At 46.4% G+C, this 26,687-nt stretch overlaps 2 protein-coding genes across 2 annotated transcripts; one reads left to right on the top strand and one right to left on the bottom strand.

Moving 5' to 3' along the window:
- Window positions 1-253: 253 nt before the first annotated feature.
- Window positions 254-10,016, bottom strand: EFS (embryonal Fyn-associated substrate). The gene is given in 7 exon segments (XM_020965258.2): window positions 254-1,446; window positions 2,039-2,134; window positions 3,060-3,701; window positions 3,703-3,795; window positions 4,007-4,147; window positions 6,245-6,523; window positions 8,824-10,016. Coding segments are annotated over 7 exon segments (1,698 nt in total). The 5' UTR covers window positions 8,836-10,016; the 3' UTR covers window positions 254-1,011.
- A 12,828-nt stretch (window positions 10,017-22,844) lies between these two features.
- Window positions 22,845-26,156, top strand: IL25 (interleukin 25). The gene is made up of 3 exons (XM_078151634.1): window positions 22,845-22,853; window positions 23,316-23,581; window positions 25,244-26,156. The coding sequence occupies exons 1-3, from the start codon at window positions 22,845-22,847 to the stop codon at window positions 25,500-25,502; spliced, it is 534 nt and encodes a 177-aa protein (XP_078007760.1). The 3' UTR covers window positions 25,503-26,156.
- Window positions 26,157-26,687: the final 531 nt, after the last annotated feature.

Raw genomic sequence — 26,687 nt, 5'->3', positions numbered from 1 at the left:
ACACCACTTGTAAGTGTCACAGTCTGGACTCAAACCTAACACTTCTGACTGCAGAGTCAGCACTCTTTCCACTGTTCCACACTGTTTCATTTATTTAAAAGGTTTCTATTTCCTCAGGCCCTGTATATGTGTCTTCCCTCACACCAGTTCTTAAGTCTGTTCTCATTCCCAAATACAATTTTTGGAGAGTAAGGGCTTCTCTTCCCCCAAGTATCTTACTCATCAGCACAAAGACAGACAAGTACAGACATGGTTGACAAAGAGCAGGTTTTATTGAGGCGCACAGTTCCAGTTTATGATACTGTCTGCCTTCCCCTTCTTTCCCCCACAGTCTTCTCAGGGGCCTTCCCATGATCCCGTATTCAGTTCCAGAAGATTTCCAGCTTCAGCCACTCCCTCATGGCCTAAGGTGTGGGCTCCTTGCTTCATCCTCACCTCACCATCTCCCTTGGAGATGCAGAGAGTCCTGAGCTTACCCTGACCTCAGGATGCAAAGAAGTGGCTTCCCTGTTCCTCCAGCATTTTGCCTTTGTTGTGTATTTTTTCTTCTTGACACTGAGCTGGGGAAGGTAAGTGACCAAATGCCAAGATGGGGGCAGGATGAGAAATCCTCCCCCCAACTACTATGGCAGACCATGTGCTTCCTCTTTCCCTCCCCTAACAATTTGGGGAATAATATTAAATATAAATAATTTATATAAAATGGTTCGTACAAAAAGCTGCTGAAGGAGGAAATGGAAAAGAGAAGGAGAATCCACAGTGGAGAAGTAAGGGAGAATGAGATGATCCTAGGGAATGAAAAGGCTTGAGGAGGGTCAACTGCCTATCACACTCCCAGTATCCACAGGGCAGCCATGGAGCAGGGGGCTGACAGGGTTAGGGACCTCCCTGAAGTCTCCAGAAGACAGGGGAGGAGTTGGTCATTTCAGACAGGGGAGGGAGTTCTAGGTTGGGTTGGAATTGGGCAGGGGATGGGGGTGGGTTGGGGGGAAAGTATGGAAGGTGTGATGCTCAGGGTGCTAGGCCAGTGAGCAGGGTGGTGAATTGCAATGCTTGTCCAGCCAACTCAGCAACCCGCTGGGTCATCTCTCGTGCAGCAGGGCCTGAGGGGTAACCTAGGGCAGCACCCTTGACAGCCAGCACAGCTGCTCGTAGTGACTGACCCAAAGCAGCCCCGGCGGTGCCAACCTGGGCACGCAAAGGGGCTGATGCAGCCAACCGGCCCAGGGTGTCTCCTACAAACACCAGCCGGTGGGCTGCTACTACCACCCGTTTGCTGTGGGGCACAAAGAGGCGAGGGGGATGGTTGGCTCTCGTACTGGCCAGTAGGGCTGCCACAGCTGCCTGCAAAGCAGAATAGTGGCTTTGGCACTGTCCAGCATAGAAGTGTAATAGCTGCAGGTCCCCGGAAGGCAGATCAAGGGGATCCCCTGGAATTAGGGCCTCCTGCGGGGAGGAGAAGGAGCATTACTAGGGAGGCTGTGCCAGAGCCCCCACCCTTAGGAGCAGCTGACAGAGCTTTCCCCAAGTGAGCATTTTCCCCTTCACACTTTACAGTCCCTTCCTTTTGCATTTATCCCTGAGATAGAAGTTGTCCAGTTCACCTCCATTAATTTACAGGTGAGGGGCCCAGAAAGACAAGTGACTGCCTCACAGTTACTCATTGAGGGCCAGGGCTAGGATTAGAACTCAGGTCTCCTGACTTCCCATCTGGTGCTCTTTGTAACCTGGCTGTCTAGTTTTCTGCCTCCTAATAAAGTCAATTCCCTTTCCCTAAATTCTAATCCCTTGAATTCTAACCCCTGTAACTACTACTTCCTCAAGTTCTAACTCCTTTCTCCTTAATTCTAGTGCCACTCCCTTGAATTCTAACTTTATGTTTCCCATTTTAACATCTTCCCATCTGAGTTTTCAATCTTTCCCTTGAAATTTTAACTTCTCTCCTTGAGTTTCTATTTGGTCCCCTTCCCCAAATGATTGCTCCCATTCCCCAGAAGAGACTCCCAAGGCTCCCTGCTCTTGCCCGGAGGTGTTTTACCTGTTCCTCTTGCAGCTGCCTCTCTCGAAGCATCGACTCAGGGCCACTGGGTGTGGCCCCATCCAGAGGATCAGACCCTTGGATTCTCTCCATTCCCTGCAGGAGGGGACCCAGCCTCTCAGTGAAAGGGGAGTGGAAGCCTGCCTGGGTCTTTCATTCCTTCCCTGGACTGCCCAGCTGGTAGTTTGCCCCTTTCCCTCTTTCAGCTCTTCTATCATTATCATTTGCCTTAAGGGTTGTACAAAGCACTTTACATAGATGATGAGGATTTGATCATTTTTATCACGATCCCTGGTTTTCTAGAATGGCTCAGGGTCATAGGAACTATTTCAATCTGGAAGGGAACTTAGAATTCATCTAATCATCATTCTTCCCCTCCACACTGCTCCCCAACCCCCTACATTTGAGAGATGAGGAAAATGAAGCCCAGAGAAATGAAGGAGTTGTCTAAAGTCACATATACTTTCCCTGATGCCCCAGGAGAGTAAGTCAGAAGTGTCAAAGGAAAACAGGTTGGGTTTAGGGACAGACGTTTGACATTTGGATAAAAGGATTAGGGCCCAAGAGCTTGAACTTGGCAACAGAATTGACCCCCTAGAACCAGGCAGAAAGTCTAAAGTCTAAAGAAAGTCTAAAGAGAATGTCCTATGGTGCATAGAATAGCACTATAGGATAGCATAGGACAGGATCAGCATAGGATAGAAGGCTAGCTTTGGAGTCTGAAAGACCTGGGTTCAAGTGCTACCATCCCTATGGGATGACCAGGGGACAAATCAATTAACCTCTCCGTTCTCCAGGCACAAATCTGTGCATTGGAGGTGGTGGGTTGAGAAGTTCCCTACACTGATGAAATCAATTCTCCTCCCCATTCCACCCAAGGGGAAAAAAAAAGAATGACAATTAGATGGTACTACGTATTTGGAAGGATTTTCTCTCTGTTACCTCCACTTGGCTGCCCTCTCATTCTGTTTCTCTTGAGAATTGAACAGTGAGGGATCAGCGGCTCAGAGGCTGTGCTCACCTTCAGATGAACGTAGTCATACTCCTCGCCTAGGGGGATGCCCTCATACTCATTGTGGTGGTCTGCTGTCCCTGCCCCTGCATCACCCACTCTTCCTTCCTCGTCTCCCTCAGTTTTGAGTCCCATATAGCTGGGCACACGGGGAGGTGGTGGGGGCAGTGGCCGATCCTGGATATTGCCTTTTCGGCCAGAGGCAGGAGAGGGGACAGGAGATGGGGCTGAGAGTTCCTGGACAGGCAGGGCAGGCAATGGACGCCGAGACAGACTCTCAGTAGAGGGGAGCCTGGGCCGAGGAGGTGGAGGTGGGCTCCGGGCCAGAAGCAGGGCTAGGGTCTCTAGATCATTCGGGGCAGGACTGGAGCTAGGGGGACTAGGAGGTCCAGGAGGCATTGGCTCCTCAGGACCCAGCAGCGGCACGTCATAGATGGCTTCATCGCTACTGGCGGAGGTGCTCTCTCCCAGAAGCTCTTCTGGTGCTTCATACAAATTGAGCAAGGCTGGTACTCGCTTCAGGTTGGAGGGGGCTGCGTAGAGGTGGGGCTCTGGTTCCCTGCCCCCTTCCCACTCCAGGTCGGGTTCTGGAGATGGCTTCATAGCTGGGGGAACATCATAGGGAGCCTCTTCTCCCCGAGGGAGTTGAGTGGATGCTCGGGTTAGGGGGCGGGGGGAAAGGAACTGGGGAGTCATAGGGATCACTGGGGGGAACTCGAAGAGCAGTGGGGGGTACATCATAAACCTGCTGGGGAAAAAAGGAGCTAGGATCAGTGAGACTCAGAAAGAGACTCCTTACCACTCTCTAGTTCTCTCTCCAGGGAATACCCTTGCAGCCTTCAAACTCAGGGAGATTCGCCTCTTCCTGTCCCACGTTCCTCCCTTCCCTTCCCAACGCTATTCCTGGACTTCTCCTTAGGCAGATTCCCCCAGTTTTCTAGCTTCTTCATCCTCACCTCTCGAGTATCTCCAGAGGCATCTATTTGTGTCCCACTACTTCTGGGGACTTTGTAGATGGCTTCTGGGGATGGTGGGCAGGGCCCAGGTGAAGGTCTTGGGTCAGAACAGGGCCGAGGTGGTGGGGGTGTCACATAGACCTGAATGAGCAGCAAGTATGGCATGGGTTAGCAGGGCTGGGAGAGTGGGCAATAAGAGAGTTATGCTATGGTCTCAGCAGGTACGGGGTAAAGAGCCGGAGCTCTGAAGTAAGAGAAGCTACATTCAAAACCCTTTGCTATTTTATATAACTCACTTAACCTTTCAAGGCCTCAGTTTCCTTATCTGTAAAGCAATGGGGTTGTTCCTTTACTGCTCTAAATCTAAGATCCAAAAGTCTAGCACTGAGTGGGAATTTAGAAAACATCTCTTCCAGGGGTTCTGAACATGGTATCTGTGAACTTATTTTAAAAATTATTATGTTTGATAGTAGTTTTTCTACATAACTGGTGTCCTATTTGTTTTATTTGATACATTTAAAAACAGTACTCTGAGAAGTGATCCATAGACTTCAGTGATTGCAGAAGAGGTCCAGGACATACAAAAAAGGAAAAGAACCCTTGGTTAGTCCAGCCTCCTCAGGCCTCTTCTCTTCTCTCCCTATGGATTTAATGATCCTCTCTATGCTGATGATTCTTAAATCTACAGTCCCTAGCCCTAACCTCTCTACTGACCCCGAGTCTTGCATCTCCAAATGCCTTTGGTTATCTCAAATTAGATTGTCCAGTGGTTATTTTAAACTCAACATGTTCAAAACCAAACTCATTGTTTCCTCCTCTAAACCTTCTCCCCACCTCCTCACTTCCTTTATTACTGTCATCAAGGGCACCACGGTTCTCCCAGTCCCTCAGGCTCACAGCCTAGCAGTCAGTCTCCACTTGTCTCTCTCACTTCCCATACCCAAGCTGTTTGCCAATGCCTGTTGATTTTACCTTTGCAGCTCTTGAATATGGCCCCTTCTCTCCTCTGACACCAATCCAGGCATATCATTCTCTCACCTTGATTGCAATAGCCCCATGGTGGATCTACCTGCCTCAAGTCTCTCCCACTCCAGTCCAGCTTCTATTTAGCTACTCAAGTGATTTTCCTAAATCGAAGGTCCACCCATGCCACCCTCTTACTCAGTAAACTCCAGTGACTCCCTATAGCTTCCAGAATCAATACGAAATCCTCTGGTGTGCAAAGCTTGGCTTGGACTAACCTAGGCCTCTCCTACCTTTCCAGTCTTCTTACACTTTCCTATTCTCTTTAATCCAGTAACTCTGGCCTCCTAGTCATTCTAGGAACAAGACACTGCATCTCTAGACTCCAGGCATTTTCTTGGGCTGTCCTCCATTCCTAGAATTTTTTCTCTCATCTCTATCTCCTAGCTTTCCTGACTTCCTTCAAATCCCAACTAATATATCATCTTTTTTTTTTCTTAAGGCAATTGGGGTTAAGTGACTTGCCCAGCATCACACAGCTAGTAGGTGTCAAGTGTTTGGTCTGAGGCCGGATTTGAACTCAGGTCCTCCTCGGGCTGGTGCTCTATCCACTGTACCACCTAGCTGCCCCAATATATCATCCTTTACAGGAAGCCTTTCCCAAGCCCTCTGTATCCAGTGCCTTCCCTCTCTTAATCGTTTCCTATTTATCCTAATCTAGCTGATTTATATAATTCGTTTTCTTGTCACCTCCCTTTCTAAAGTGTAAGCAGCTTGGGGGCAGGTACTTTTTTTATCCTCATCACTTAGCATACTGCCTGGCACATAATAAGCCTTAATAAATGTTTATTCACTGACTGACCTTCTCATTTTACAAAAGAGGAAACCAAGGCCTTTGAGATTAGTGAACTTCCCCAAGATCACAAGGGTAATAAGTGTCAGGGCCAGAATCAGAACTGTGCTCTGCTGATTCCCAGTACTCTTTCTACCATGCTATCTATGTCTTCAGTCAGATAGGGGAAGATAAAGAAATTAGTGCAAGTTGGAGGAAAGAGTGTAAATAAAGGGAGGGGAAATGAAGGCTGGTAAGGAGTGAGCTTTTTAGATTTTGCAGACAGAGCTTAGGGCACTGCCTGGATTAGTTGGGGTCTTCAAGTTAAGAATGGGGAGGGGGAAAGTCATCTTCTAGATCCTTAAGTGGAGCCTTTTGACATTCGGTCAAAATGTCAATTTAAGGCTGCTGCTTCCCCACCCCTGGGCTAACCCCTTATTTACCTCCTGTTCCGTCTGACCAGGCCCAGGGACTAGATCAGGCGTGCTCTGGTGAGTAGGAGGCACCTGGTAAAGGCTGGACTCAGGGCTGGGGCCGGTGGGCAGAAGCTTCACTCGGTTGGCAGGCACGATCCCCTGCTGGCCGTGAAGGGAGCAGAGACACCAACCTTGCAGCCCCCCAGCCCCTTCCCTTTGCAGCACTCGGAGTACATCCCCACGTTTGAAGGACAGTTCCTCTGGAGATTCCGCTGTGTTGTCATAGAGGGCCCTGGCCAGCTGGGCCTTGGTAGGAAAGGTAAGACAAGAGAGGAAGAGAGAAAGGATTTTATCACCAATATTTTCCTTCATTTAAGGCCATTGGGGTTATAACTGAAATAGTAATCTTTCTAGTTCAAACTCCCCATTTTACAGATGAGGAAACTAAGGCTTAGGAAGGTTAAGCACCTTGCCCAAGATCACCTAGGTACCTAGGTGTCTGAATTTGCATCCAGGTTCCCTGAATTTCAACTAGAGCTCTGCTTCCTATGATAGCCCTGTGAGGCAGGTAGCCTAGGTATCATCACTCCCAGTGTAACACTGATTCTGCGGCCCTTGCTGGCTGAAGGCCAGTATTTTACTTTTCACCTCTAATCTAGGGTTTTAGGGTACCCTTAAAGGGGCTGGGGCCTCTCTCATCCCTGCCATTGGCTCAAGCCTCCACCTATTAGGTTCCCCCAATTTTAGGGGTCCAAGTACCCTAGCTCCATTTAACTACTTAAAAAATTAACTCTTACGAAGGCATATTTACTTCAAAGGTATAGCAAGAAGAAAAATGTAAATATTCTCCACAGCACAGATTGGGGAGAATCAACCCAAGAGAAGATAGCCAGTTGGCTCATAATCAGATAGCTGATACACATAGAACCAAGTTTCTGGTTTAGGGCTTCTGACTTCAAGTATGATCTAGTGCATGACCCAGGAGGCAGCTGGGGACTCAGCGGTTAGAACACTGGGCCCCTGGAGTCAGGAAGAGTTCAAATCTGAGCCTCAAACACTAGTTGTTTGGCCCTATGAAGTCACTTAACTTCTGCCTGCCTCAGTTTATTCAATTGTAAAGTGGGAAGGATAACAGCTCCTCCCTCCCAGGGTTGTTGTGAAGCTCAGATGAGATCACCTCTTCCACCCTAGTCACACGTTCAAAATGTGAAAGAGGATTCTTTCCCTCACTTCACAAGTCAAGAAAGTAAAGTTTTAAAAGAAGGGCCATGGAGTAATCCAAGAGGGGAATCTAGGAGTCCTTTATCCCCTGAGCCTGAAAAGCCTTTCCTTGGAGGATGGGAGAGCACTGGCTTTTGGCCTGATGGCTCTGCATACATCATAGATGGAGGGATCCCTGGATGCTTTTGGTGGGGCCCTTTGCCCAGCGCAGAGATCCTGAGGTCTCCATCTTTTCCTAGTTTCCCAGGGCAGGGGAAATGGGACCAAGGCTGGGGTCAAGTCCATGCTCTCCCTGGGCACTGTGTCTACTTTTACTCAAAAATATCCTTGGGCTGGTGGGCAAGGTTCTGGTGGAAGGGCATTGGAAAAGCTGCAGAGTTGATTTTTGAGTGTAGGGGTCTCCTGAGAAAAAGGAGGGACTCGAATATTTGGATAGAAACTTGGGGCAGGGCAAAAGAGGAGAGTCTCTCACCCTCTGGAATCTGGCCAGTGGGGATGAAGCCCAGTGCCGGGAACAATATATAATTGCTGATTGATTGGTTGATGAAGGGGTGGGTTTCCCTTGCTCTCCCTGCCCCTTATTGGGTCCCCCCAGCTGACTTGGGGGGAATGGCTCCCTCCCGCCCGCCCCCCCCCGCCTATGAGCCTTGTTTAATGGGGGGTGGCAAACAGCCATGTGCTCCCTGAGAGTCCCCCTCCCGAAATCCCGTTCTGCCAGCTGTCTCCTCCCTTTGTCCCCAACCTCCAGTCCCTGGAAAGTGGCCTGAGGCTGTACTGACATCATCTCTCTCCCTCACTCCTGTTTTTCTTTCTCTCTCTGGCTCCTTATCTCCCCTCCTGTCCATTTGCCCCTTTCACTTTCTTCTCTCTCAGCGGGGATGCTTCAGGTCCCCCTTTACTCCCTCAGTTCTTTACTCTGTGTTCTAAGGTTGCCCCCTCCCCTCCTCCCTTTCTCCGGCTTCCCAATGCTCTCTTCCTTGGGAGCTGCCACCGGCCATCTGTCCTGTTCCTAAAAAAAGCCCGTAGGATTTTTGCCTCCATCCTTTGCCCTCTCCCCACACATCACAGGAGCCGTCCCAGAGTAAAGAAGGAGGGAAACACACGTGTGGGGAGGTGGGGGAGGGAGAGACCAAAAAGAAGAGAAAAGGAGGCGTGAAAGAGAGAGAAGGGAAAAAGTGAGGGAAAGACTTAAAGAAAAACAGCCAGGAAGGCACAGAAAAGACGAAAGGGACAGAAGTAAAAGAGGTGGGGGGTGGGAGGAAATGATGGGAATCACAAAGGGCAGAAAGGGGAAAAACAAAGCAAAACTAGAAGAGGCTTTGGAATTTTCTTTTTTCTCCCCAAACACTCCCACCCCGCTCTCTTCACCCCAGGCTGGGACTCACCGACACAGCCATGGTCCCCGTTGCCTGTTCTATCCTCCTCTTCCTCTGAACTGGCTTTGGGTTCTGGGCAGATTTCAGCAAGAGGCTCCCGACATCATGGTCTGGGGCCCAGTGCCAGCCCCTTCACATGGGGAGAGGCGGCCCCCAGTCTGGGGAGACTGAGCAGCGGCCGGAGCTGAGGTTTGAGAAAGCAAACCCCTGAACTGAGAGACTGCCCTTTGGGACAAGCGGTGGAGCTGAGACTTCTCCCAAGTCTTCATCCAAGGGACTCCAACAGCTTCTTTCTCCCTATGAAGCTGCCTTGGAGGTGGAGGGTCAAAGGAAGAGGTCCCCAAGGACCCAGCTCATGAAGCTGAGTGGCTTGACTCCTGGTGCACATACCACATGCCAGAGATCTGGGGACGACTCAGGGGCCACTAGGATGAGAAACTAGGGTTGGGCACAGCTTCTGTCTCTGAGGCCTCTCCAGGGGCAGGGCTCAGGGTGGGGAGGATTCTTGAGTTGTTCTCGATTGGGTAGGTAGCTAAGTATGAACCAGGCCTGCTCTTGGCACCTAAGGGTAGAGGAACTTCTAGAAAAGTTTCTCAGGGATGTGGTTTACAGCAGCCTTGGGAGAAGAATTGTGAGAATGGAAAAGCTGGGAAGGAGAGAAAGACAGAGAGAGAGAGAGAGAGAGAGAGAGAGAGAGAGAGAGAGAGAGAGAGAGAGAGAGAGATCCAGAGAGTGAGAGCCAAGACTGGTGCTTCAGTCTCTCAGGAGATTGCGAAATCCTTCTAGAACCACAGCCAGGAACCTCACAGGAATGGGGGTTGGGGTGGGGGGAACTGAAAGATTTGGATGATCATAAATTCCAAATTGCTGCTTGAGTTCCTGACTGCCCCCCTCAGAAGCACGTAGACAGCCAGTGACCCAGGAGCACGGACATCCTACTACAGTTCACAGCCACTCAGGCCAGCCCACCTAGTTTCACATCAAATGACATCAACTTAAGAGGTGAAGGCTCGCTTGGTACCTGCCCTTTCACATGCACATACACAGACTTACAGGGACCTGGGCACACTTACCAGCTCACTACCTGGGTCAAACAGACACGGTCACAGTGGTCTGACTTCACAAACTTCCTTCCAGCCTCATACACCATTCTCCTGACCAGCTGGCGACAAAACCCCTGCACCTTGTGCCCCCACCCCACCTCCACTCCACCCCCTTTCTCCTGCCACCCCCTGCGATCTCCCACCCACTCTTAGCGATGATTTCCCCTCCTCTTAGTGCCAGGGTTCCAGTGTCTGGTTTCCTTGGGGGCCAATGCTCAGGGAACAGTCCATCCCAAACTCCAAAGTGTCCCTGCTAAAGAAAAGAAAAGCAACCGGCGAAGAAAGGAACAAAAATATCAGAGAGGTGTCCTAACGCCTGGGTGGAGGTAGGTCCGTGTGGGATCCTCCAGGAAAGACACACACATACACACACACACACACACACACACACACACACACACACACACACACACAGAATCCAAGTCCCTGTGGCAAGGAGGCGGGGTAGGGGGTGGGGGGAGGAGACCTTAGTGGGGGACAGCCCAATGCTCCTCGAAGGCCATGCTCCACCCCTCTCTTGTCTTCTCTCCTTCCCTCCTTTCTTTCCGCCTCACTTGCTTTCTTTCATCAGACTCACTGTCTTTCCTTCTTACTTGAGTTCTCCTTCTCTCTGGTTCGTTAGCTCTCCCTTTCTCTGTTCTGGGACTCAGTCCTGAGGATTAAGAGAAGAGGGAGGAAAAAAGGGAGGGAGGCAGAGAGGGAGGGAGGAAGGGGAAGGAGGAGGAGGAGGAGGAGAAAGGAGGACAGATTTCTCTAAAGAAGGGTGTTGAGTTACAGCTCCAGTGGCCCTCCGGCCAAACCGCTCTTGCCGCTGCTGTTTTCCCTTCCTTTGCTGGCTCCTTTTCTCCCCACTGGATTATGTAGAATCAGAAATAGTGTTTTATTGAGATTTTTCTGCCCTGTCCCACCTCTCTCCTCCTTTGGCTCGTTCTTTCCTCATCTCTTTCCTTCCCACTCCTCTTTTCTGTTTTTCTTTGGTTCATCTTTTCTCTTTCCTTTTCCCTTTATCAGTCCGACATCTGCTTCCCTCTCCTCTTCCCAGTTGACCCAAACAGCTAGTTTCCTTCTGTGCCAATGGCATCCCTCAAGATAGTGCTACCCTCCCTCAGATGCTGTCGTGGTAAGGATTATAAAGTGGACTTTGGTTTATGTGACCAAATCCATATTCTAAAACAGGAAGTCTTAACCTTTTCTGTGTCATGGATCCATTTGATAGTCTGGTGAAGCCTCTGGACCCCTCCTCAGAATAATGTTATTAAATGCACAAAATAAAACACATAGGAGAACAAAGGAAACCAATTCTATCGAAATGCAGTTACCAACATATTTAAACCAAATTTATGGCCTCTGGGTTAAGAAACCCTGTCTAAAGGGAAGGAAGTTGCTGTGTATCAGGTATGGGTGACAGGCCTTTGGAATCAATAAATTCTCTTAAGATTAAATTTACACAGATTCTCACCCAAAGTGTATTTCCAGCTGTAGTGAGTTTGCACAGATCCAGTTGTATGGTTCCAGGACTGGAAGTAGGCCAGTTCTCAAACTCTTAAATTCCTCAGCCAGTCTGGGCTTGTCCCATATTCTAGCCCTGCCTTGTTCAACACCCTCTGGAGAGCAGAAATGGGGATTGCCAGGTACAGAGGGCTCATATGGTCTTTAGAAGAGCAGGGGGCTATTTTTGAGCCTGGGTGAGGTTCTGAGAATGGAAAGTCATCCTGTCTCCATGAAAATTTTATATGGGAAAAAGGGGGTGCTGTAGGCTCATCCACAGAGCTCCTCTTTTCTGCCATTATTATCATCATCAATTCATTCTCCACCTTCTCTCTTCCCCTATAAAGTTCTCTTTTTTCCTGCTTTAAAAGAAAAGAAGAAAAAAGACTGTCATCTTTCCCATATGAAGAAGAACCTCCTAGCTCTTCTTGAGTAAAGTATATGCATGGATTTTCTTTTCTCAGGAGTAGTGAGGGGTTTGCACTGATGTAGCACTTAGCTAGGTTAGAGTGTAAGTCTGTGGCTGAGAAATAGGATGAAGCTAACTGGCCCATATGGGATTCAACTAATGACTACCTGAGAGGTGGAGTCTAGGCTGTGTCTAGTCCTTCCTCCTTCAGGAGATGGAAGGTGCTGTGTCACTTTGTAGGTCATGGGCCTTGGCAATTAGTGAACTCAGTAGCACCGTGATGTAATCGAGCTATGTACATTCTGGGGCAGAGAAACTAAAGGCTCTCTTTTTTTTTTTTTGGCAATTTGATTTAGGGGATGTCCTTAAATGCTAGATTGAGAATAAGGCGGACCTGGAGTTAGGTTTGGATGGGATTCCCCCAGACTATCGCGAGGATAGACATGAACAGATAGTGTTATCTACTGACTTTTTCCCCCTTACAGTAGCAAATCACTCTTCTTTAGAACAGACTTTCAGGTCACCCTGGTCTGGATTTACCCCCCTGTGGCCTTTGGAATCATGAGTGCCCTAGACATTGCTTGGGTCCTGGGGCCTCCTGGCTAGTCCATAAGCAAGATGCTATCTCTTGGCTCGAAGCTTTTTCTTTGACTGTGCCCTATGCCTGGAATGCTCTCCCCCCTCCCCTCTGATTACTGACCTCCTTGGCTGTCTTTCAATCCCAATAAAAGTCCACCTATACCCCTACTCAACTGCAGGGAGTACAATCATGATAGAGAGTGGCCTCGTTGTTCAAATGCCAAACAGAAGCTTGCCTAAAAGACTATATTATGGAAAACTCACATGGTGATTAGAAGAAGCAATACGAGGATACTCTCAAGATCTCTCTGAAGAACTCTGGAATTGATTGCATGACTTGGGAGACATTGGCACAGGACAGCCCAGCATGCTGTGCCTTCATCAGAGAAGGTGCTGTCTGTGCTCTGTGGCTAAGTAGAATTGAAGCAGCTCAAAAGAAACACAAGATGTGCAAATTTAGAGAATCCACCCCAAATGTTCACATGGACTATTTGTGCCCAACTTGTGGTAGAGCATTCTGAGCTCATATTGATCTAATCAGCCACAGTCCGACTCATTGTAACTTGACTAACATAGTGATGTCATTTTTGTCCTCTTTGAGAATCAAGGATGACCAACCAAAATCCCACCTTCTACTGGAAGCCTTCTCCAACCCCTTTTAATTTCAGTGTTTTTCCTCTTTTAATCACTTCCTATTTATGTTGCATATAGCTTGCTTTGTATATATTTGATGGTATTTTGTTTCCTCCATTAGACTGTAAGCTCCTTGAGGTCAGGGAATGTCTTTTGCCTCTTTTTATGTCTGCATTGCTTAGCACAGTGCCAAACACATAGCAGGCACTTGACAAATGTTTATTGAATGAATGAATGTGAAACTTTGTGAGTTTCAAGGGGAGCCTTCCTGCCCTGGGAAGGAATAGAGGGTCTCCTCTCTGGTAGGAATGTGCCTTGGCCTGTTTCCTGTTCAATGGACCATGAGCATAAACCAGTCGGAGTAAAGGGGGAGATGAAAATTTGGGTAGGACGCCCCTGCCAAGGCAAGAATGGAAAAGATATTATGTTTCTAAGAATTGCTCCTTCAAGAGGCAAAACTTAATCCAAAGGGTCTGTAGCTCAGGTTTTAATGGGACTTCAATCTTCCTACTGCCTTTGCAAGATTCATGGGATCATTAAAAGGTGTTAGAAAGACGATGAATGTCTTTGGTAGAAAGACTATTGTGTTCCCAGGCACCGAAAGCTAACTGTTAGCTCCACCTCATTGTGTACATGTTTGGTGGGCATGGGGTGTGTGGTAAAGTGGTGAGGGTGGTACCAGAGAGAAATTGGAGGGCTCATATTTATCTTACCCTTTTGCTCCACCTTCACCCCATTAGCACTCCCCATCACTTCACTACCTACCCCCTCTCTACCTTCTGTCTCTCTTATAATGAAGAGGCCAGACTTGAAGTCTGAGAGACTTCATAGATATGTGATCCTTCACAAGTCACTCAACCTCTTTGAGACTCAGTTTCCTCATTTTTAAAATGGGGATAATAATTGTACCTACCTCACAAGGCTGTTGTGAGGATCACATGTAAAGAATGCATGTAAAGTGCTTTGCAAACTTTCAAGTACTATGTAAATGTCAATTTTTTTATTACTATTTTTTATTTTTATGGTAGATGAAAATACATGTTGATATATGAGATAGGGAAAGTCTTCTCCCCTGCCTTAGACTTTGAAATGAGCCTAAGGGGGAAGCCAGGTGGTGCAGTGGATAGAGCACCGGCCCTGGAGTCAGGAGGACCTGAGTTCAAATCCGGCCTCAGACACATAATAATACTTCCTAGCTGTGTGACTCTGGGCAAGTCACTTAACCCCAATTGCCTCACTAAAAAAATAAAAAAGAAAGAAATGAGCCTAAGGAGATTGGAGTTGAATTTGTGAATTTATTTAGGGCAATTTCTGGTCTGAGAAGCAAGAATGGTGTTAGAAGTGGGGTTATTTGTTCTTGCAGCTGCTTGGCTTGGTAGTTGAGGCTGGATGGATGGGAGACTCAATGACCTGTATGGACAAATTGCCTGTAGAGTGGATGAGGGCATAGTAGACATGTGTCCTCATGCCACTGGCTTGCTGAGTAACCCAGGCTAGCCTTCAGAGGAGTTCTTGCCTGAAAAAAGGTGGATAGCTTAGCTAAAAAAGTATGTTCTTTTTTTTTTTTTGGCTAGGCAATGGGGTTAAGTGACTTGCCCAGGGTCACACAGCTAGTAAGTGTTTTGTGTCTGAGGTTGGATTTCAACTCAGGTCCTTCTGAATCCAGGGCCAGTGCTCTATCCACTGTGCCACCTAGCTGCTCCTTAAAAAGTATGTTCTTTTTTTTTTTGGCTAGGCAATGGGGTTAAGTGACTTGCCCAGGGTCACACAGCTAGTATGTGTTATGTGTCTGAGGCCGGATTTCAACTCACGTCCTCCTGAATCTGGTGCTCTATCCACTGTGCCATCTAGCTGCCCCTAAAAAAGTATGTTCTTAACCTGGACAATGTGAACTTTAAATTTTTTTTAGTAACTATATTTAAGTATAGTTCGTTTTCCTTTGTAAGCCTATGTATTTTATTTATGCATTTAAAGACATTATTCTGAGAAAGGGTCCATACATTTTGCCAGAGTTCCAAAAGGGGTCTGATAAAAAAAAAAGTTAAGAATCCCTGTTCTGACAATCACACACACACAGACACACACACACACACACACACACACACACACACACACAACACACACACACACAGACATCCTAAAGTCTACTGCCTGATTTTCATGGTCCTCTTTAATTGACCTCATTTCCCATTTTTTCCCCCAACCTACACCCTCCATTATAGTCAAGCTATTCTCATTCATTCTTTCATAAACATTGGGTGCCTTCTCTATTCAAAGCTCAAGAGACTGAAAGCAGTGGAAGACACAGTCTTCTACCCTCAAGGGATCTACAATCTAGAAGGGGAGATGAGATCATATTTAGAAATAATTATAACACCAAGTGGGTAAGTGCATGGAGGAGGTGGAGTTTGAACTTGGCCTAGGCAGGATTTCAACAGATAGAGGGGATTGACATTCGAGGCCTAGGGAATGGAATGAGCAAGAGTGCAGAGGCAGACAACCTCAGGGAACCCATTTGAGCAGCAGTAGGTGTTCTGTTTTGATTGGAGCAAAGGGTATAGGTGGGGGAGCAGTGTGAGATACAGATGGAAAGATGGGTTGGATAGCTCTGAAAGCATGGTGCGACATAAAGAAGACCTGGATTGGAGCCCTGGGTCTGCTCCTTACTAGTTGTGGGACTTTGGACAAGACATTCCTGTTTCTGAACCTCAGTTTCTCTATCTGTAAAATGGAGAAAATACCTACATGAACCTTCTTATGGGTTTGCTTCAAGTGAAGTACTTTGTAAACTGTGAAGTATTTATCTCATCTAGAGATATTCTCATCTAGAGAAGTATTTAAACATAAGCTGTTAATACTGTGACCGTGGTCAAGTCTTGAAACCTCAGTTTCCTCATCCTCAAAATGAAGGTCTTAGACTAGGTCAGCAGTTCTCAGAGTGTGGTTTGAAGACTCCTGGGGGTCCTGGAGAGCCTTTCCAGGGGTCTGTGAGGTCAAATCATTTTTTGTAATAATATTAAGACATTATTTGTCTCTTAAGCTATTCCTGCCTTTTCCAACTACCTATCTATATGGCACCAGATTTTTTTTTTCATATGCTTCAACCAAAACATATTACGATAGATTGAATATAGAAACAGATACGAGAATCTAGCTGTCTTCTATTAAGCCAGATATTAATGAGATTTGCAAAAATATATACAATAATGCTACCCTTCTCACTTTTTTTTGCTTTAGAAAATAGTTATTTCCATAAAAATGAGTTATGTTAACATTCAATGGGTTTATATTATTTTTAGTGAATTAAATGTTTTAAAAGTTAATTAGTTTTAATTTTCAATATGGTAAATAATAGTAGATATAACTCACATAAACAAAAGCTCTTTGGCATCCTCAAAAAATTTTATGAGTGTAAAGCAGTCCCAGGACCAAAAAGCTTGAGAAACCTGGACTAGATCATCTCAAAGGTGCCTTTCAATCCTGACATTCTGTGATTAGGCAGCTAGGTGGTGAAGTGGATAAAGTGCGGGATCTGTAGTTGGGAAGACCTGAGTTCAAATGTGCTTGCTGTGTGACCCTGGCTAAGTCACTTAATCTCTGTCTCTTTCAGTTTTCTCAACAATAAAATGGAGACAATAATGGCAGTTGCCTCATAGGGTTGCTGTGGTGATCAAATAAGATTTGTAAAGTGCTTAGTATGGTGCCTTGCATATGGTAGGTGCTCAATAAATGCTTAAATGGTCCCCTCTCATCTAGAGAAATCCTAATTGGGCCCTGGTGGTCAACAACATACCCACAAGCTTCAGGAACCAGATTAAAATGTAATTGGAAAATATTTAACACAATAGATAAAAATACAATAGAACTTAGATAATGTTAGTATGTGGTTTTCTAAGTCAATATTTTGCCTACAGGAATCATTATATACGATTTAATGGCCCCCTTTGTATTTGAGTTTGCTGTCACAAGCATAATGTAAAGTCAAGTCTCTTCCCCAAGTGCTGGTTTGGGTTTAAGGCAGGTTTTCTGTTGCCTGGAAAGGGAACAAGCATTAGGGTGTTCAACCGTCCACCCCCTCAGGTGCTGCTCTGTATGCACCTCACCCACACACACACACTAGGGTTCCCTGGAAGCTGGAATGACTCAGGGATTCCAAGGCAGGCCAACCTCTCAGGAAAACCCTTTGGAAAATGTTTCTCATGGCAGGCAGGGTGCCAACCAGGGAGTCCCTGCCGAGATAAAGGAAGTGACCGAAGATGGAGCAAGAGTCTCAAGTTCCCCCACAGAGAGATGGAGACCCCTGCTTTAGTGTGTGTGTGTGTGTGTGTGTGTGTGTGTGTATGTGTGTACATGTGTGGGGCTCCTTCAAAGTGGTCATAGATGATTGGACACTTCCATGAGTCTTCAGAATGATTTTTTTTCAGGAAGAAAAAACAGAGCCCCTCCAAAACATATTGGCATAGTGGAAAATATTGCTAGATCTGAAGTCAGAGAATCTGGATTCAAATCCAAGCCCTGCAAAATTTCCAACATGTATGATTTTGGAAGCTAGGTGGCAAAGTGATAGAGTGCTGGGCCTGGAGTCAGGAAGACATCTCCCTGAGTTCAAATCTAATCTCAGACACTTACTAGCTGTGTGACTCTGGGAAAGTCACTTAACCTTGTTTGCCTCAGTTTCCTAATTTGTAAAATGAGTTGGAGAAGGAAATGGTAAATCACTTCCAAGAAAACCCCAAATGGTGTCATAAAGGGATGGACATGACAGAAAAGAAGAACAACAACATAAGCTTGGGAAAAATCACTTAACCTCTCTGGGCTTCAGTTGGGGCTGAATCAGATGCCCTCTGAGGCTCCTTCCAACCCTAACATCCTTTGACTCTGTGAGTGCTTTATAGCCCCCTACTGCTACAGCCTCGGACCCCAAGCTCAAAGCTAAAATTGAAGGGTCAGGACAATACAATATATCAAGGACCACTGTCTGCTATTAGACCTTTCAGGCTTCAAGATTTCCTCTCAGTCTCCTTGGGAGGGGCTGCCCTGGATAGGGCAAACCTCTACTACTTTTAACGGCTTGATTCTGGATACTGGCCTTAAGGTCCCGATTGGACGGCATGGGGTGGGGCATGGACACTAATAAGATTCTGTTTTCTCTGAATCTCTGTGCACCTCCCTGCAGAATTTTTGGTGGAGCCCCCAGAAGCCTCTGAAATCCCCATGGAAATGGAGGCTCTGGTGAGAGTTAGAAGGTCCCCAGGGAGGGGAGTGCCAGTGAGCCCATTCCCAGCAGAGCTGGCCACTTGGCTGTATGTAGGAATGCCTTGTAGCACCTGGGCAGGGGAAATCCCAGTAATAAAAACAACTAATGTTTCTATATCGTTTTAGGCCTTATAAAGGATTTCGAATCCCTTCACTTTGGTCTGGCCCTATGACTTAATCAGTCTAGGGAGCTCCCCCGATGGCAACTCCCTTAATAAAAGGGAAACCTATAGTCTTAAAGCCTGAAAATGGTGATCTTTATTAGAACGGCCCTGGGACACCAAGTGGTTGGATGGTCACAAGGCTGCTATGTCAGACGCCAGACTTGGACAGCGGTCTTTCTGACTCCAAAAAGGAGGGTTGATGCTGCTGCTGATAATGATAACAATAACGACAACAACAATGACAAACATTCATATATTGCTTTGAAGTTGGTAAAGCGCCTTATATGTATTAACTCATCTGACCCTCACAATGGCACAGCGAGAGGCTGATGAAGAGGCTCTCTATCCGTTCCATTGGTGGGGTGGAAAGAGAGCTGGCATCAAAACTGGGGAGACAGACTAGAATTCAAGGCCTTGCCCACCACACCCGGGCAGTGTGATCTGGGCAGTTACTAAAACCGCCACTACTGGAGGCAGCTCTCTAGGACTCTTAAATGGCAGAGAAGGTGCTGACCAGCGTTAGCAAAGAGAGTTTCCTTCAATTGGGATTCATTAGACAAGAACTGTCAAACATGCAGGTCACTTGCAGCCCACAACACTCCCCAGTGCAACTGGAGAGTATTTAACGAGTAAATGTTATTGGGAAATAAAATATTAAATTGCAATTGGGAAATATTTAACAAAATAAAGATGGAATGAAACAGAGAATAATACTAAAAATACTAAATATTTAAAATACTAAAAATTAAAACTAATTCAATATGTGGCCCACAGGGATCCTTATGTATGGATTAGTGGCTTCCATTTTTATCTGAGTGTGACACTGCTGTCCTATACCAATGAAATCACAAATCTGCTCCTTATCCCTAATAACCCTATGCAGTAGATGCTATTACTAGCTCCTTTGAACAGATGAGGAAAATGAGAAGTCAAATGATTTGCTGGAGATAAAAAGGGAACAGGATTTGAGGGGCAGCTAAGTGGCTCAGTGGATAGAGCACCTCAGGAGGACCTGGGTTCAAATCTGGCCTCAGACCAAACACTTGACACTTACTAGCGTGTGACTCTGGGCAAGTCACTTAACCCCAATTGCCTAATTTAAAAAAAAAAAGGATTTGAACCCGAGTCTTCCTGATTCCAAGTCAGGGATGATATCCACTGCACCATCTTGCTGCATCATGTAGCTACCTCTAGGATCTTGGAGACCTGCTAAGATAGGGGAAGAGGTAGATAGATATTTTACTGAGGACAGTAGTAATAGTTTATATTCAATTCTCCTAACATTCCAGTGAGGTAGGGGTTTTTATCTCCAGCAAATCATTTGACTTCTCATTTTCCTCATCTGTTCAAAGGAGCTAGTAATAGCATCTACTGCATAGGGTTATTTTACAGATAGGAAAACTGAGACTTGGAGCAGTCAAGTGACATATCTATAGCCATGCAGCTGGCAGGTATCTGAAAATGGTATTTGCACAAATCATGTGACTTCCAAGACCAGCACTCTATAGTAGGCCACAAATGCCTGCCAGATGAGAGAGAGGGATGATAATTTTATCAGTCACACCAAATTCTTCCCAAGGCCTATTCTCTCAGCCACCCCTCCCCATTTTAATTCCCACCCCACAATCCCTGTGTCCTCTACATCTCACTCCTCCATAGCATCCTGTAGCTAAAGCTGCTTTTCCTTTGCCTCAGAACCACTATTTTTCTAGCCTGTCCTTCTGCTTGATGGCCTCTCGGCCCACAAGTTTGGGGGAAACACTGTTGCCCCAGACCAACCCACTCAGCAATTTGGGGTAACTTTCTGAGCCAACTGTTTATTTTCCAAGTTCCATGGTAACACACTTAAAGTGAGATGGAACACATGCAAATCTATCCCCTAGGAGTCTAAGCCACAAAGTTATAAACACTTTCCTGGTCACTATGGGTATGCAGTTTTTTCTTTTCAGGAAGAGAGGGCGCAAGAGCAGGAAAGGATTCAGAGCTCCCCCATTCTCTGTCCTACTCCTACTAGGCCCCTTCTTAGGTGGCCCTGGATGACTGGCCTCCCAGCATCAGATTAAGTCCTGAGTTTCTACTTATTATAAATCCCTTTGCTGCAAAGTAGTACGTGGGGATGGAGTGGAGATGTTGGGGGGGAGGGGAGAAGAATGGGAAAGGAGCAGGGGCATAGACCAGACCCACCCCAGCCAGGGACTCCCAGGTTTTCCATTTGTGAGTCATGGAACCCTTATCATGAGGGTTTTCTCCTTTCTATCCCTACACCCACAGGCTCTCCACCCCCAAAAGTGGGAGTGGAGGTGGTGGGGGAGACAGGCAAATCCCAGGTGGCTAGTACCCATCTTTCTCTTCCTCAGGGTAGGGCTAGGCAGCCAGGAATCCAGGGTTCCATGACCTGCCCTATCTCTTACCCCATTTCAATTTCCTTATTTGTGCAATGGGAAAAGTTACCCACAGCTTGGTCATTGTGCATTAGACTAGGGGCTGTAGTGATAGAAATGGTGAGTAGGGGATGGGGGTTAGAGAGGGCAAAGGATGATGGAGGTGAGAGCTTTGGACACTGGATGGGGAGAGGAAGTAGCACAATTTCCCAAAGACTGGAGATAAGGAATCCCACAATCCCAGGTTTTGAGGGTTGGAAGAAATTTCTGCAGCATCTAGCCCCCAAATACAAAGGCATCCCTACTGTACCATACCTGACAATGTGGACCAAGGACTACAAAGTTATCTGACCTATGGGATGCTTCTCTTAAATGAGACCCTTCCCAGAACAGACTCCAAGATTTCAGAGGAAGATCTTTACTGGGGTCGGAGGTCATGGTGCAGGCTCTCCTGAGGCCATGGATCAGTCTGTGAAGGTTAGGGAAGCTGGGATGGGAGACAAAAGCTTTGTATGGATTCTGTCCTCCTCCACCAGCTGCTAGTGCCCTCCCTCCCCAAACTATCCTGTATACACTTTGTCTATATTATGGATATACTAATATTTGTTCATGTCACCTCCCTCCATGAGAATGCTTGTTTCTTAAGGAGTGAGTTCCCCTAAGGACAGACCAAGGTTCTGGGCTAGAGTCTTCAGAAGGGAACTTGCCAGGTAGAGGAAATCCCCATGATGGTAGCACTTTAAAGGTCATTTCCAGGGCTGTTCCGTCCTCCCTCTTGGAAAAGTTAAAAAGCAAAGCTTACTGCTTAGGCCCCAAAGCAGCCAATGAGCAGAAAATTAAGTTTATTACTCCTCCCTTTGCTACCTTGGCCAAAGCTTGCGCATTATGATCTCATTTGATTCATGCAATGCCCCTGAAGGTAGGAAAGATATGGAATCATGGAAGGGCCCTCTGATGGTATCTGGTCCAACCTGTACTTGAACAGGAATTCCCTTTGGGCCAGGAGTTTTTAACCTTTTTGGTGTCATAGACGGTTTTGTCTGTCTGTCAAAGCCCATAGTTCTCCTTCTCAAAATAATGTTCATAAATGCATAAAATAAAATACGTAGGACTATGAGGGAAACCAGTTATACTGAAATACAGTTACCAAAATTTTAATAAAAACACACAACCCAAGTTCAGGGCTCTCAGGTTAAGAATCCTTGCTGGCAAATTCTAACAGCCCTAACAAGTGGTCATCTGGCTTCTATTGTTGGGGAACACATTCTTTGCCAGCCCCCCTGCAAGGCAGCCCATTACACTTTTGAATTGTTCTAATTGTTAAGAGGTTTTTCATTATATTGAACCCAAATTTACATCTTTTTAACTTCTGCTCACTATTCTTAATTCTGTTCTCTGAGGCCAAATAGAATGGTTACTTCCAGAAGACATGGGGTCTAGTGCAATCCAAGTTCTGCTACATAAATATAATCTTTCTTTTAGTTGGTAGTGTTGTAAATATTTGAAGATGGAAATTAAATGCAACCTAAGTCTTCTCCAGGCTATACATTTTACATTTCCTCCAACCAATCCTCATATGACATGGCTTCAGATCTTCTTACTTTCCTGGAGACTCTTCCTTTTCTGTTTTACAGATAAGGAAATTGAGGGATAAATAAATTCATTCATGTCTTCATTCAAAAGCATTGCTTTTATTATACATAATATATTTGCAATTTCATGAGTAATCATTTAAAAAAATTATACTGTTATGGAAATGCTTGTTTTATCCCATAAATTAAAAATTAAAAAAGAAAAAGAAAAAAGAGCATTGCTAGTTCTAGACTCTAGAAGAGATAAAAAAGATAGTTCAAGGCTCTCAGCAACTTTACTTAATGAGAATTACCACTCCCTGGAAATATCTTATTTGCATGTCAAATTAAGCTGAGGTTAATAAAACTAGGAGTCCCCGGGCATCAGCTTCATTCTGACCCGTCGTTCCCAACATCTCTCTGTCCAGTACCTTGCTTCATTCAGCATGCACTGGGTGAGTGAATGGGATAGTAGGAGGTGGATAAGGCCTCCCACTTGAGGTCAGGAGGCTTAGGAAAATGGAGGCTGGGATTGAGCTGAGAAGGGCAAGGATGGGTTGAGCTGAGAAGCTCTCACTTGTGGAGCGAGCATGGTTTAGTGGAAAGAATTCTGGACCTGGAGTCAGGAGATTTGGGTCTGACTTAATGTGACTATGTATTACTGGCTGTGTGACCTGAGTCTTAAGGATCTTATTTATAAAATAAGGGGATTGGATCAGATGATCTCTAAAGTCTCTTCCAGCTTTAATATTTTATGATTCTAGGCTGGGGAAGTGGTCTTGCGGGCTCTGGAGGACTTAGACGTCAGACTCTAAAAAGGAGGGCCTCTTGGGCGATTGAGAACTGGAGTGAAGGGATGGTCCTGGGGGTAGCAAGCCAAGGTGACACTTAATCTTCCTCTTTTTTAATTTCTGCAGTTGATAGGAATTCTGGTGGTGGCCACAGGGACCCAGGCTCTGAACTTGAGGTTTCGGAGGGATTGTAATCATCACCATAGGTGCTGTTGCAGCAAGGAACAGGACCTTTCTGAGATGTTGCTGAGCTGGAACAGTATGCCCTCTGTACCCCTTGAAGTCTCCAGAAACTTGCAGCTCCCAAATGTCAAGGTCCCTGAACCTGCCCAGTGTCGGGCCAGCCGGGAAGGGCCCCTCAATTCAAGGGCCATCTCTCCCTGGAGCTATGAGTAAGTCTACTGACCTTCCTTGTCCTTCTCCCTGCCCTCCTCTCCCCCATGGATCCCTGCTGAAGCCCGCTCTCCATTTCTCATACACACGTACATGTATATATGTGTGCATGTTTATATGTGGTTGGTGGGGGATGGGGGCACTATCTGAGGCAGCCTCTGCTTGCCTTTTTTTGTTAATCATAAAAAACTGTATATATCTGAGGTATATTAAAGTCTTACCCCAATGCCTCATAATGTCATGGTGATTACCTTGAGTTCCAGAGAGCTATGCTATTGAATTGTCAACTCTGGTAGATCTAACCAAGCATAAATCTTTCAAATGCTTGATCTATTACCTGAAGACCAATCTAGCTGTTTGAAAAGTCTTATTACAAGGAGGGTCACAGGGTGAGAAATTTTTCAGACCCAGAGACTCTCGATGACCATCTGCTAAGTCGTGAGGGAGTTGTGATCTGCATTGGTGGTGGGGACATATTGGATGAAATCATTACTCTTTCAAATATTAATATTATTTCTCTCTATATCTTTATTAATATATAACATAATATGTTATTGATATTTTTATCTTATTCTTTCACTAGACCAGGGGTTCTTAACCAAGGGCCATGAATTTGATTTTTAAAAATATTTTGGTAACTTTTTCAATATGATTGATTTCCTTTATAATCCTATGCATTTTTTTTGTATTTGCATTTTATTTTATAAATTTGAAAACATTATTCCAAGAAGGGGTCCCCTTGGCTTCACCAGATTGCTAAAAGGATCCATGACACAAAAAAAGGTTAAGAACCCCAGCGTTAGACTGTTAAATGTCATAGTGACAGGTAAACTTTGTATTCCCCACCCTTATATGATAAAAGTTTGCTGGATGGGTGGATGAATGAACGAATGAATCTCTTTCCATACTCCATGACAATTCCTCTAACTCCAGAAGGAGCTCTGACTTAGCCCGAAAGGTTTGGGGAAAGTGAAAAGGGAACTTCACGAAACTAAGAGCTGGGCCAAAATCACCCAGGGTCCCCCAGTTATTCACATTTTAATAATAATTCTAATTTCCATAGGGCTTTGTGATTTATAGGGTACTTGCCTTACAACAACTTTATGAAGTAGGTAATGTAGGCATTATTATTCCCATTTTACAGATGAGGAAAATTAAGGTCCAGTGACATGCCCTAGTCACATAGCTGTGTCAGAGCTGGGACTCAACACCAGGACTTCTGACTCTAAGTCCAGAGTTCTTTACATTATAACATGTTGCCTGTCCATTATTTGTTACATAACTATTTTGAGAGCTCAGTTAATCCAAATTCCAAGCCCTGGCACAAGGTAAGCCATGAACTGGAGGCCCCTTAGTAGGCTAAATTTGGGGTTTGGGTCCCTCTTTAGGGGCTGCTTGGTGGGGTCCAACTGGAAACCAGAGCCCCTTGTAGTGGGGTTGCAATCCAGCGTGACAACTGGGGTCTCTCCCTTCACTGCCTCACAACTGCTTTTTCATGATATCCAGAATACCTTGGATTCTCTTCCAATCATGAATGCCTTGGGGTCCAATTAGACTACTATGGAGTCATCTCCTCATGTCCCTCCTTCCATCTCTGTCTTCTAAATGTGAATTCCTGGGCTTCTTTCCACCTGGGTTCATGGCACCTACTATCCCAACAGGTTGGACCGGGATGAAAACCGGCTTCCCCAGGACTTGTATCATGCCCGCTGCCTGTGCCCTCATTGCATCAGCCTGAATACAGGCCACATGGACCACCGTGGGAACTCTGAGCTACTCTGGTACAACCAGACTGTCTTTTACCGGCGCCAGTGTCACGGTCACGGCGAGCAGCCGGGAAGTGACTGTTATTACCTAGAGCGGAAGGTCTATCCTGTCTCCTTTGCCTGCGTCTGTGTCCTGCCTCAGATCATGGCCTAGCCTGGGAGTCGGTGCCAGGAGACCCAGCTCCGTGCCTGGGGGAATGCTGGATGAGGACCAGTTTCTGGGTGTCAGGCTTTTCACCTGGAAACTTGGAGCGCAGGCAAAGATAATTGTGGTCATTAGCACAACCGCCTTGTTCCAGGGCCATGAGCCTGGTACTTCTGTACCTTCCCTTTGCCAGACCCACCTACTCACTAAACTCTCGAGGGAAGGTAACAGAAGAAAAGCCAGCTGGGTACTGAGCATTTGCACTGGAAGGAGGGTTGGGGCACTCTGGGGTAATTGGCATTTTTCTGGGTGGGTAGCTGTGTAGATGCTCCCTGCAGCCCCAGTGCTGGAAACCCTGCCCAGTGGTCTGACAGACATCCGCTGGCTCTGGGGGAAGTAGCCTGAAGGAACAAGCCCTGACCATGTCAATCTTTGTCCCCCACCCCTAAGAACTCCCTTCCCTTTTCACCTCTCCCTGCTGTCCTAAAGTGTCCTGGTTCCTTCTCCAAATCAACCAGCATCTATTAAGTGCTTAGCTACTGTACTAAACACTTTGAGAGCTGACTTGCTATGCTATAGAATAACGAATCTGGTCATTTCTGGAGACAAAATTCTGGTAGAACATTTAGGGGCTTGTTGAAATAAATAGTTTTGGAAATGAAAGTAGCCTGTGTTGTTTTTGGCATTCCCTGGCAGCCCTATCCCCACCCTCTATTCCCCAGCCAAGCTTAGTTCTCTCCCCCCATCCCACAGTACAACTCCCCTTTTCTGTCCCCAATTTTCTCCCCAGTCTTATTTCCTCTTTCCCCCTGCACTCAATCTCCCTTCCTGGGGCCTACAGAATTCCCCCCTCTTAAGATTCCTCCTTTTCCTCTTGTCTCTTCCCCCCCCCACCCCTGTGCCTCTCGCTCCCCACGTACCCAGGGCGGGGGTCAGGCTGGCCCTGGCCAGGCAGGGAGGAGAGACAGAGGCGCATTGAGGCCGCCAGCCCTGAACACAGCTGGCTCCTTGTTCCCCAGTACTGCTCCCCTACCCCCCAACAATCTCCCTTTGTCCTCGGGCAGGCCACAACCCGGGCCTGGGGGATAGCCTGGGCTGGGGTCCAGCTTCCTTCCCCCATGGTAGGGAAGGAGAGAGATGGAGCAGAGGAAGAGCAAAGGGATTAGGGGAGGAGAGGAGATGGTGATGATGGGT

Source organism: Phascolarctos cinereus, unplaced genomic scaffold (genome assembly GCF_003287225.1).
Source record: "Phascolarctos cinereus isolate Bilbo 61053 unplaced genomic scaffold, phaCin_HiC Scaffold_3;HRSCAF=262, whole genome shotgun sequence".
Classification (NCBI taxonomy): Eukaryota; Metazoa; Chordata; class Mammalia; order Diprotodontia; family Phascolarctidae; genus Phascolarctos; species Phascolarctos cinereus.
Note: the sequence above shows the minus strand (reverse complement) of the source record. Positions and strands in the feature narration are given on the sequence as shown.

What these genes read in the sequence shown, in the direction of transcription:
- IL25 (XM_078151634.1), top strand. An exon ending in ATCTCTCCCTGGAGCTATGA is followed by an intron (nt 23,582 to 25,243) that starts GTAAGTCTACTG and finishes CTATCCCAACAG; the next exon opens with GTTGGACCGGGATGAAAACC.